We start from the raw sequence: 12316 nt of genomic DNA, 5'->3' as shown, positions 1-12316 counted from the left end.
ATCCTCGTGATGAGATCAGGAAAGCGCTGTTGCTAGCGTTGGTTCAGGAATCAATGCGGGGATGGTCAGCCCCTTGAAGTCACACGCGTTGCGGATCAAACTCTGGGCTGATGAAGTCAGGAGCGCTGGCGTGGATGCCGTCGGGGATGCGGTACGAAGCAGGACGATGCGATGTGCAGTGCCCACAGGTCACGATGCAGGCAGCGGCTCAGTGATGGCGTCCAGCGGCGTCAGTGAGACAAAGGCGGGTGGTATGAAGCGGGGCCATGCGACGTGCGGTGTCACCAGGGATGCCTGATGACGACACTGGAGACGATGGTGCTGGCGTTAGTGGACCAGGGCTGCAGTGCGGGACGCGACGGTGCTTCATGTACCTCTCAAGCAGTGTCGACAGGCCATGATGCAGGCAGAGGCGCCAGTGTCAGCAGGAGTGGCGTCGCTGGGGAAGCCCAGGCTGCGCTGTGAGCAGGCGATGCCGGAATGCGGGGCACACAGGTCGCGGTGCGAGCAGCGGCTCAGTGAAGTTGTCTGATGACGGCGTCGGTGAGACCAGGGTCACAGTGCGAAGCGGGGCAACGTGGCTCCGTGCAGCATTGGCAAGTCACGGTGCAGGCCAGTGGTGTTGTTGGCAGCATCATAGGCGGTCATTCTGACCGCGGCGGGCGGTGGTGGCCGCCCGCCATGCGGTCACCGCCATTTGGCGGTCAAAAGACCGCGGGCCCATTCTGGCTTTCCTACTGGGCCAAAGGAGCGCCCGCCGGCCCAGCGGGAAAGGCCCTGCAACATAGAAGCCGGCTCCGAATGGAGACGGCAGTGTTGCAGGGGTGCGACGGGTGCAGTTGCATCCGTTGCGATTTTCACTGTCTGCTATGCAGACAGTGAAAATCATGCTGGGGCCCTGTTAGGGGGCCCCTGCACTGCCCATGCCAGTGGCATGGGCAGTGCAGGGGCCCCCAGGGGCCCCACGACACCCGTTCCCGCCATCCTGTTCCTGGCGGTAAAAACCGCCAGAAACAGACTGGCGGGAAGGGGGTCGGAATCTCCATGGCGGCGCTGCTTGCAGCGCCGCCATGGAGATTCAGCCCAGACAGGGGAAATCCGGTGGGAAACCGCCGGATCCCCTTTTCTGACTGCAGCTTTACCGCCACGGTCAGAATGGGCAGGGAAGCACCGCCAGCCTGTTGGCGGTGCTTCCGTGGTCCTCCACTGTGGCGGTCGATGACCGCCAGGGTTGGAATGACCCCCATAGTGTTTTCTCCTCTTGAACAGCACAAAAGACACAGCTCCCAGTGTTGCAGGTCGAGGAAACTGAAGTCGTTGGTGCCCCTGAAACTTCCAACAGGAAGCAAGCTCTACTCCAAGCCCTTGAAGAACTTTCTCAAGCGAGATACACAGCAAAGTTCCACCTTTGCATTCTTTTAAGGCAGAAGCAGAAACTGCAGGCCAATCCAACAAGTAACACAGCAAAGGGACAGTACTCCTCCAGCTCTTCTACTATTCAGAGGTTCCTAATGATTCCAGAAAGATTCTAAAAGTCTTGGGTTTTGGGTCTAATACTTATACACTTTTCTGCCTTTGAAGTTGGCAAACTTCAAAGCAAAGTCTCAAGTGTTTAAAAGATCCTTCATTGTCCAGGCCAGGCCTCAGACACACACCAGGGGGTTGGAGACTGCATTGTGTGAGGGCAGGCACAGTCCTGTCAGATGTGAGTGACCACTCCTCCCTCCACTCTAGCTCAGATTGCTCATCAGGATATGCAGGCTACACCCCAGCTCCCTTTGTGTCACTGTCTAGAGGAGAGGTGTAAACAGCCCATCTGTCAAACTGACCCAGGCGGGGAATCCACAAACAGGCAGAGTCACAGAATGGTTTAAGCAAGAGAATGCCTACTTTCTAAAAGTGGCATTTTCAAACTCACAATCCATCCAAAAACCAACTTCACTAAAAGATGTATTTTTAAATTGTGAGTTCAAAGACCCTAATCTCCACATTTCTATCAGCTCTCAAAGGGAATCTGTGCTTTAAAGTGATTTAAAGGCAGCCCCTATGTTAACCTATGAGAGGGATAGGCCTTGCAACAGTGAAACCCTAATTTAGCAGCATTTCACTGTTAGGACATGTAAAGCACACCAGTAGATGCCCTACCTTTTAAACACACTGCACTCTCCCCATGGGGCTACCTAGGGCCTACCTTAGGGGTGCCTTACATGTACAAAAATGGAAGGTTTGGCAGTTTAAAACTGCACACACCGGTACTGCAGTGGCAAGTCTGAGCCATGTTTACAGTGCTACTAATGAGGGTGGCACAACCAGTGCTGGGGGCCCACTAGTAGCATTTGATTTACAGGCCCTGGGCACTTCTAGTGCACTGTACTAGGGACTTACCAGTACATCAAATATGCCAATCATGGATAAACCAATCACCAATACCATTTACATACGGAGCACTTGCACTTTAGCACTGATCAGCAGTGGTATAGTGCGCACAGACAATAAACCAGCAAAAACCGAGCCCAGTATTCTATGAAAACAGGAGATCAGAAGGCAAAAATATAGGGGAGACACGCCAAAAAGCTGCCAGATGTAACAGACACCCTCTACCATTAAAACAGGGTGCAGTGTCAACTATGTTTAAGACTGTTTACGTACACATCTTAAAGAACAGCGAGTTTGGTTGAGGGCATGTGTACAGCACAGTAGAGCATGACCTCTAGGAGTTAGAGCTGCTGTTCACAACAAAGCACACCATTTGTGTTAAACTCCCAAATGCAAAACATCCTTTCGCATCCTGAAGTTTATATTCTGTATCAGGCAGTGCTGAGGAAAAGGTGTTCTGCTTGAAGTTGGCAGATGAAGTATGCACCTCTAGACTCCAAGGTATCAGATGAGTCTACAAAACATTCTCCATTAAAATGCTTGCCTTATATTTATCTGTATTTTGTCTGCTTCATTGCTGTTATCTTCTTCACTATCTTGACTAGCAGAGAGAACATCGAAATCTGAACAGAAAATGCATGGGATGTGTGTTAAACTCGTACAATTTGGAAACATTTATATAGCGCATATCTTTTTCAGATAGATATGTAGTTGTCTTACCTTCTGATTCCGTAACTGAACACCACTGGGAAGACTACCTACTCTCTTTGGTAAATTTGTGTGGTAGGTCCAGCACGAGTCCCCTAATTGTAAGTCAAGTCTACATGAGAGCGCTTTGGTAAATGTGAGCTGGGTACCCATGTCCCAGTATATATGTAGCCCCTGTGGGGTCTCCAGAGGGTTTAGATATAGGGAGGACTTGTGAATTTCCCTCTCCCCACAACCCCGCTCCATGCTGCGTCTCTAATTTCCACCTTCTCCATCTTAAACTCTTTGTAATGTTCAGTGCAGATGTTTAGCTCAAATCATAATCTTGGAAAAAGTTAAAGGCGATACATTTTGTTCCACTGGACCCAAGCCAATTCAAACATATCAGCCTGCTTTCCTATTCACAGGAACTCCAAAAACACAGGAATGGCCCAAAGTTAATGCTGATGCTGCACACTGTCTATAGAGCGGAATGACAACCTGTTCATCTCCCAGATCCTATGCTTTTGTGTTTCTGGGGAGAAGAAGTCTGAGGGTGATTCACAAAGATAGTTTCACTTGAAAAATGTTTCCATGGAGAAACAGCACACTGAAACGGAAAAAAGGCATTATTCTCCTTGCCCCCCAAACATGTAGGGCTATCTTTGAATTTCACTGGACTTGTCCAAGCTCTCTTAACTTGTGTGAAGAGAGATGAGGACCAGAGACTCAATTTGTGGTTTGATGGATAATTACTGTATCATCAGGAACAGGAGAAAGGCTAACCTGCTGAACCCTGATTAAGGAGACGGCAGACTGCCAGGAGCACAGAGAATCTGCATTGCACCAGCAGAGCCTAAGCTTCAGTTGTGCTCATTGTTAATTGTTAATTAAGTACCTAGAGGTGCATAGTCAGACCCACACTGGAGTCTCCACACTGCTGCCCAGCTAACAGAGGAGGCTATCACCTTCAGGGGCATGCTCGGGAACCCGATCCTGTTGCAGGTGTAAGGCATATGTATGATACTGTTGTGTTACCTCCAAATGTCCAAATGGTAGCCCAACAATACTATCAATATCTGCACCTGGAGCAATCCTCTGCCACCCAGCCCTGAGCTGGAACAAAGCTGGCATTTGACTCTGTCTTGGCTCCTATATTGTAGCCCTTTACCAATTGGGAGTCACTGGGCTTGACTAAAGAGCTGACCATGACCCCAGCATCTAAATAAAAAGAAGTTGCGATCCCTCTGAAACTTCTGCTATCCTCCACAAGATCAAAGCAGCAGTGGAGGACTGAATACTGCAACTGTAGCCACCCACACTTCTTTCCAGCAGCATGAGAAGGAGGAAGAGCATGCACAACCTTTAAAGGATGCTTCTGACAGCGAGCCTTTGCATGTGCTGCTGCTGAACTGCATGGTAATGGGTATGGTTTCTCTACCTTTCTGCCAAGCCACCTCCCCCTTGCAGTGACCATGAACATCACAGCAAGAGAGCTCCATGAACAACAAATTCATATATTTTGCCCTTGTTCAACGAACAGATGTTATGTTTGGCTCCAAGGTTAAACAAAAACGTAACTTTATTTCCGGAATTCCAACATGCATCATGCATTTTCCCCCTGCTGAGACCATAAGATCTATAACGTATGTACTGTGATTATGCTACAGTAAATTAAGTGAATTGAAGTGCCATAAATGTGTCCTAAAGTTACTGGCATATTACCTTCTAAATAATAAATAAAGGTATAAGCTTTAATAAAAGATTAACACTGATTAGATAATAAACGTATTACTATATATCTCTGTCTGAACAATGAGCTCTGCCACACATCAACCCCTGAGAGAAAAACTTGATTGTTCATCTGCACTACCTATGAAAGTCAAAGCTTAAATAGGTGCTACTTGGCAATTAAATGAGTTTGCTGTTCCTGTGTTTCCAAGCACAGCTGCAATACTTGTTACAAGGACTTCCATATTGGCCTTGAGTCACACAATTCCTGGAGAGCTGGCATAACATTTGCAGCAAGCAGTGGTCGATCTAGACCGTAGATCTCAGAATGCACTGTTTACCAAGCAAAAAGAGCAAAACACTTTTATTAAGTGCTTAGTAAAGATGAATGAGAACTGGTGCTTTAGTGAAACAGAGATGGAGGCTATGTCAACTGGTTATTTTACAGCAGCCTGTATGATCAGGTAGGTCAAATATGCATGCTTTGCGTAAGTCTGTGTTAGGGATGAGATAACGGTATGGCAAGAGTCCACCCTCAGACCAATGCAGGGAATGCTGTTTGTACAGTTCTATCAGAGGATGACCCCATGATGGTGCCTGTGTTATATGCCATCCTTGCTTTCAGAGCAAGCCACATCCCTGATCCGGTATTTAAACCTACACCCTCAGATAGTGCTGTGTTAGTTTGCAGAATTTTGGAGCTAGAGACAGAACTTCAAAAGTCTAAGGAAGTAAGAGAGTTTCAGAGGGAGATATTCAGGCAAGGGAAGAAGCTGCCTGCAGAAAAAAGGCAAGTTACTGAGTAATAATAAAGCTATAAGGAAAAAGACTATTAGTGCTGTACAGCTGAAGGAGCTGGAATTAGGGACAAGAAAGGTAGCCAATAATTTAGTATAGAGCACTGTGCCGCAGAGTAGTATTTATTCATGTGCCCATATCCATGAAGATTTTGCTGAAATCCAAATTTGTAGGGGTACTGATCCTAGACATCAGTATTTGATAGTGACACACAGCCTCAGGCTGTAGTCCCTCAAAAAGTGGCATTAAAGCATGGACCCTCTTTCATTCACAAAGACTGTAAAACATAAGGATGTGAGGTTAGTTCAAAAGATAAAGCGTAGTTTCCTAAAATTAATTAAAACTACAAAGGAGTATTGAGTGTTCACAAAGTTAAGAGTTAGTTACCTTGACACCTAAAGATTCGCCTGAAATGACAGCGACGGTCACCCCATCCTTTGACGGTTTGGGGATGTCAGCACTCTTCAATTCTTGGTACTCAGGTCGTATCATTTTGTCAGAGCTTCTTAAGTTGACCCAGAGTTGCAAGCCGTGAGCAGGTTCCTCAGAGCAAGGCATCTCTGCATGAAGAATTCCACGCCCAGCTGTCATCCACTATAAAAAATAAAAAAGAACAATTAACACAGTAAATTTGAGATGAGTTGAAAACACAATTCCATCACTACAAGTTTTTCGCCTCAATGTAGAGGATTCAAAATGATTATTAAAAATACATATACGTTCAAACTTTGTATGGACGAGAGGCAGTATTCACATCGAGTGTACACTGTTTAAGATTATAGGACAAGTTTGCTTAATATGACAAACATTTTCTTAATTAAATATATTTGTAGCTGGTACCTTTTATCAGGCCTCAACAATTTGAATATCCTGGATTTTTAAGAAGAAACATGATGGTCTCACATTCAATTTCACATGCGTTCACATTTGTATTTCATATAAACCTGTAATTTTATGTGCATGCCTTGAGAGAGGGACATCAGACCAAACAGACACATCATGGGACTGCATAAATTGTAACTGTTAGTTAATGTGGATTTCTGGTTTGTCACCTATTTCCACAGTGGCCTAGCTGGTGGGCAAGGACACATCATGTGATAGAATAACGCTCTGTCAGTTCCTCAGCTGGAATAGGTTTGTGTCACCAATGTAATCTATGCAATCTCTTAAGTGTCAGGTAAACATGGTGTGTATAATTGACATTGGAGCAGCTGAACTTGGCATTCCTTGAGAAGTGTTACCAGCCAAACTCATTCCAACAATCCCTCTCCCAGACCTGATTCCAATTCCACTTTCAGCTCACCCAGGTCATATTTGATGGATCCCTGAATAACTTGACAAAGGGATGAGATTAACCCATTAACATTGTTGAATAGAAGTAGATAGGGAATCACTAAATTAGTAATAGGTTTCGACTGCTCACACTCCCAGGTTGATCTGGCTGCCCTGACCAAGGGAAGCATGGGTCAGAAACTGTTCAGTTGGTAGATCATCATATTCCTCCCTCACATCTCCCAGTGCCCCAGATCCATATAGTTCACCCACTCATTTCAGATGAGCCTCTGTTTATGCCAAAGTATTCACTCTTTCAGCCAGATTGTAGAACCTAGAAATCCACTATAAGTGTTACTTGGGACGTATAATACTCTTACATGTGTCTTCTTGATTTATCTGCTCCAGCAATTCCTGTAGGTGTTCCATGGGACAGGAGATGAAGATTAAAGCCAGGTTCATCAAACAGGGCTGCAGCAACCAACCTGGTAATCTCTGCTTAACTAATAAACCATGCTTCTACAGTGCCTTCCGGCCGCAGCCAACCAATCGTCCACTGAGTTGCACCATGAGATAATAGGACTTGAAACCTGTTAAGCTCATTTCATACTGCCCTCATTTATTGCTCGGTAAAATTTATGCAGAGCCACTCTGCATCTTTGTGCCCCAAAGTATACATCTACGAGTGACATGCTAAGGTCTTTGAATACTTGTTGGTTAAGGATTGACGAGATGTCTACAAAATAGTAAAACAATATCGGCCACAGTACCATTTTGGACAGGGCTACTCCGTCGATGATAGATTGGAGAATGGGCTGCTGTCAGGGCATTGCTTATGTTACCAGAATTTATATCATCTGAGTAATGGTAAATTTGTACTCTTAAGTAGTTAAAAGAAAATTAGTTACTTACTTGTAACTGCAGGTCTCCAGTATTGGTATCTTTCATAGATTCACATGCTTGAATCATCCCCGTCGACGAGGTGGGAGGCTCACGGTAACTTTAAATACACAAAGCAGTAAGTCTGTAAGTTTAAAACCAGTAGGCCTCAGTAGGCCTTATAGGATATTTTATAGCCTATCCACCTTGTTTTGTGAAAAGACCCAAACTTCAGTGTCAACCAATCAGGATTCAGCCCCTCCCAAACACTCCCAACAGAGGCTGAATTCCCTCAGATTTTCTAGTACAAGTGTGAAGTTCAATATCTGTATAATAGTGGGTTGCATGTGAATCTATGAAAGATACCAATACTGGAGAACTGCAGTTACAGTTACAGGTAAGTAACTAATTTTCTTCTCCAGTATTGGATCTTTCATAGATTCACATGCTTGAATCAGAGTAACGAGCAGTAATGTTGAAGAATTAGCGAATTAGTCTGTCTGCTATCTTATCGTAATTCTCCAAGTGATATCAATCATGTTAATAAATATAACAATAATAGAAAAAAATGTATGTCAGAATATTATGATACAATATGTGACGTTGTTGTTTTGAGGTCTACAACCTGTTAACACAATATAAAAAAGCGTTGGTATTACGACTAGTATGAAACAAAGTATTAGAGCAATCTATACTGTAATATAAAATTAGATATTAAAGAAACTGAAAAACAATATCGAACATACCTTGAGTGTGGTGGTGGGATGTTGTAAGAGGCTCACCTTAACGAAATAGATGCCTCAGTACTGCCTGCCCAACGCTGTATCAATGTTACTTGTTTCTTCGAGACAATAGTGTCTTGTAAACGTATGCTGGCTGGACCATGTGGCCGCTCTGCAGATGCTATGCAGTGGCACCCCAGCAAAGAGTGCAGCTGAAGTGGCTACTGATCTTGTAGAGTGGGCTCTCACCTTGTTGTGGAGCGGTTTACCAGCCTTAGCATGACAAAATTGGATTGTGAGGCCAATCCATCTGGCCATAGTCTGTTTGGACACTGCATGTCCCTTTCTTGTTCCACCAAATGCAACAAATATTTGGTCAGAATGACGGATGAGTTGTGTTTTCTGCAAGTAGAATTTTAGACACCTTTTTATATCCAGAGAATGTAATGTCTTCTCGGCTACCGTTTGTGGATTTGGAAAAAAAGGTTTTTAAGATGACTGGTTCATTCAAATGAAAAGTTGAAGGAACTTTTGGGATATACTTAGGATTTGTTCTTAGGATTACACCGGAATTTGTAAATTGGAAGAAAGGCTCTTTAGTAGTGAAAGCCTGAATGTCGCTGACTCTTTTGGCTGAAGTAAGAGCTAGTAGAAAAGCTGTTTTCCATGAGATTAATTTTAGGTCGGCTCTGTGGATCGGCTCAAAGGGAGCTTTCATGAGCTGCATTAATACAACATTCAGGGACCATAACGGCGGAGGTTTCCGAACTGGTGGGAAAACACGAAAAAGGCCCTTCATGAATTGTTTCACAATTCTGGTGGAACATAATGAGACCATGTTTTGTGATCTACGGTATCTCGAGATTGCTGCCAGATGCACTCGAATGGAAGAGTATGAAAGTCCTGACTTTGCCAAAAGCAAGAGATATGGAAGTATCTGCTCTGGAGAAGCAGAAATAGGATGTATAACTTCTGTTGCACACCATATACAAAAACTTTTCCATTTAAGTTTGTAGGTTTTGTTGGTAGTGTCCGCTCTAGCTTTGGCTAAGATGTCTCTACACTCTGAGGAAATGTTCAGATTTACATATTCATTGAATTCAGGAGCCAAGCCGACAAGTGAAGAGATGACGGATCTGGATGCCTGACTTGTCCCTGGTGCATTGTCAAGAGGGTTGGACTCTGTTTGAGTTGCACATGTGGCTGTTCGGAGAGCATTAGGAGCTCCGTGTACCAGACCTGTCTGGGCCACCTGGGAGCTATGAATAGGAGGCAACACCCCTCCATCTTCATTTTGTTGATGACTCTCGGTATGAGCGGGATCGGAGAAAAAGCGTAGGCATAGACCCCGGACTATCTCATCGAAAACGCATTTCCCCACAATCCTTTCTGGGGAAGCCAACTTGCATAATACTGGCATTTCTTGTTCTTGAGTGTGGCAAATAGATCGAGATTTGGTTTGCCCCATAAAAAGAAAAGTCGATTGAGTAGGTCTATCGCTTTGAGCTCTAGGTAATTGAAGTGGAGTTGAACCTCTTTTGCATTCCAGGATCCGCTGATTTGCAGATCTTGTCAGTGTGCACCCCATCCCTCGAGGGAAGCATCCGTTGTTACTATGTAACTGGGTACTTGATGAAAGAATGTGAGTCCGTTGGACAAATTGGCTAGCGTCGCCCACCACTTCATGGTGGTCTGCATTAGTGGCGTTATGCGAATTCTGCCTTCGAACGAACTGCGCACCTGAGTCCACTGTACATCCAATTGCTCTTGCAGGGGTAGCATATGGAGCCTGAAATCTGGGATTAGCGGAATGCATGATGAGATCATCCCTAGCAATGATTTGTAGATGCGGACTGAAACAAACTTTTTTGTAGAGAGTTTGCGTGCTAAGGAGGTTAGTTTTTGTTTCCTCTCGTGAGACGGATACGCCTTGCTGTGGACCGTGTCTAGTATTGCTCCTAAGAAATGTAATACTTGTGTGGGGTGAAGCTGAGACTTTTGATAATTGACGAAAAACCCCAGGCTGTTTAGCAATTGAAGGCAAACCAAAATATGACGTATCACCTGAGGCTTTGAAGGTGCCTTTATGAGTCCGTCGTCTAGGTAAGGAAAAAACTGCATACCCGACTGGCGGAGATGTGCTGCTACCGGAGCCAACATTTTCTTGAACATTCTGGGGGCCGTTTTGAGACCGAATGGAAGAACTCGAAATTGGAGGTGCATACCACCTACTCTGAATCTGAGGAATTTGCGGTCTTTGCGGTGCATTGGAATATGAAAGTAAGCATCCTGGAGGTCTAGGGATGCCATCAGATCTCCAGTATTTAAAAGGCGCAAGACATCCTGTAGTGTTACCATCCTGAACAATTGTTTCTTTAGAAACTTGTTTAGTGCTCTTAAGTCCAAGATGGGGCACCAGCCCCGGAGGGTTTCTTTATGAGAAAGAAGCGGGAATAGAATCCCCTGTTCCTTTGAGAAAAAGGGATTGGTTCTATCGCTCCTTTGCCCAGCATCACTTGCACTTCCTTGAGGAGTTGGTTCACCCTCGGGGTGGAGGGTCCGATGGAGGAACAGTTGGTGGTGTTTGTGTGAATTCCAGAGTATGGCCTCTGGCCACTATATCGAGAACCCATCTGTCTGATGTTATCGCCGCCCATTGAAGGAAATAGGAAGTGATGCGACCTCCAACCCTCGAGATTGGTGGGGGGTTGAACGCTGGAATGGTTGGTGGGTCATTGTTTCCTGCCCGCATCCCTTCCTCTGGCAGCCACTCTTCCTCTCGCTGGATGTTTATAGGCCGCGGCAGGTGGCAACCTGTAATGCTGCTGTTGCTGGTGGTACTGTTGTCGGGATCCTGTGGAGGAAGACTGATACTGGGGTTTGTACTGATGGTAGCCCCCTCGAAAGGCGTAACCTCCTCTTCCCCTTGCTCCACAAAAAGGTTGCTTTTTGTATTGTAAGGTACCTAGTGATTTTGCTGTATCCGTATCTGTTTTGATGGCTTGTAACATGTCGTCGACATGCTTCCCAAATAGACTCTCACCATCAAAAGGCATGTCGAGAACGTGACTCTGGACCTTCGGTCGAAATGATGTAGCCTTTAACCATCCTTGCCTACGCGAGACTGCTGCACCAGCCAATTGTCTGAAACCAGTTAAAGAAATGTCTATTGCGCTGTCTATAATCTCTGCAGCAATCCGTTCTCCTTCCTGCAACACCTTTTTTGCTTCCACCTTGACATCCTCTGGCAAGAGATCCAAGAAAGCAGACATGTCTGCCCACATTTGGCGATCATATCTCCCTAGGATGGCGAGGGAGTTAGCTGTCTTGACTGTGACTGCTGCTACCGAGGATAATTTTTTCCCAATATTATCTAATCTACTCCCCTCTTTGTCTGGGGAAGATGCTATAGGCGTGGAGGGGTTTCTAGAACGTCGTTGCGCTGCCTGTGATATTACTGAATCAGGTTTCGGCTGCAACACTAAACAGGCCGGAGAATCATCCAGGGCCTTATATTTCTTTTCTAGCCTTGGCATTTGTGAAGGCACTGTCGCTGGATTCTTCATCGCCTTCAACCCTTCCTGCCATAAGAAATCTACTATCGGTATCGCTCTTACCGATCTCTTTGATGGTTCCTTGAAGTCGTAAAGGAAGCACTCTGTTTCATGAGAGATAATAGAGAGGCCAAAACGCTTTGCCGCTCTCTCTATCAAATTATGAAAACCTCCAATGTCCTCTGGAGGCATCCACTGGACCTGCTGGAGGTGGAGATGGTGTGGGGACGAGGTAATCATCCCATTTGCAGGTCACAGAATCTCTTAACTCACCCTCTTCCCTTTCGTAGTCTGACG

The 12316-nt window shown here is 45.3% G+C and overlaps 1 protein-coding gene across 5 annotated transcripts in view; it reads right to left on the bottom strand.

The window, feature by feature from the left end:
- PIR (pirin) overlaps positions 1-12316 on the bottom strand; it is a 586627-nt gene that overhangs the window by 256370 nt on the left and 317941 nt on the right. For all 5 annotated transcript variants that reach the window (XM_069204946.1, XM_069204944.1, XM_069204948.1 and 2 more), the window contains one exon: positions 5980-6186. In XM_069204946.1, the coding sequence (XP_069061047.1) occupies positions 5980-6186 (207 nt within the window). The remainder of the gene's footprint in view (positions 1-5979; positions 6187-12316) is intronic.

This window comes from Pleurodeles waltl, chromosome 8 (genome assembly GCF_031143425.1).
Source record: "Pleurodeles waltl isolate 20211129_DDA chromosome 8, aPleWal1.hap1.20221129, whole genome shotgun sequence".
NCBI lineage: Eukaryota > Metazoa > Chordata > Amphibia > Caudata > Salamandridae > Pleurodeles > Pleurodeles waltl.
The sequence above is the reverse complement of the archived record's forward strand: the minus strand, read 5'-3'. Positions and strand labels throughout refer to the sequence as shown.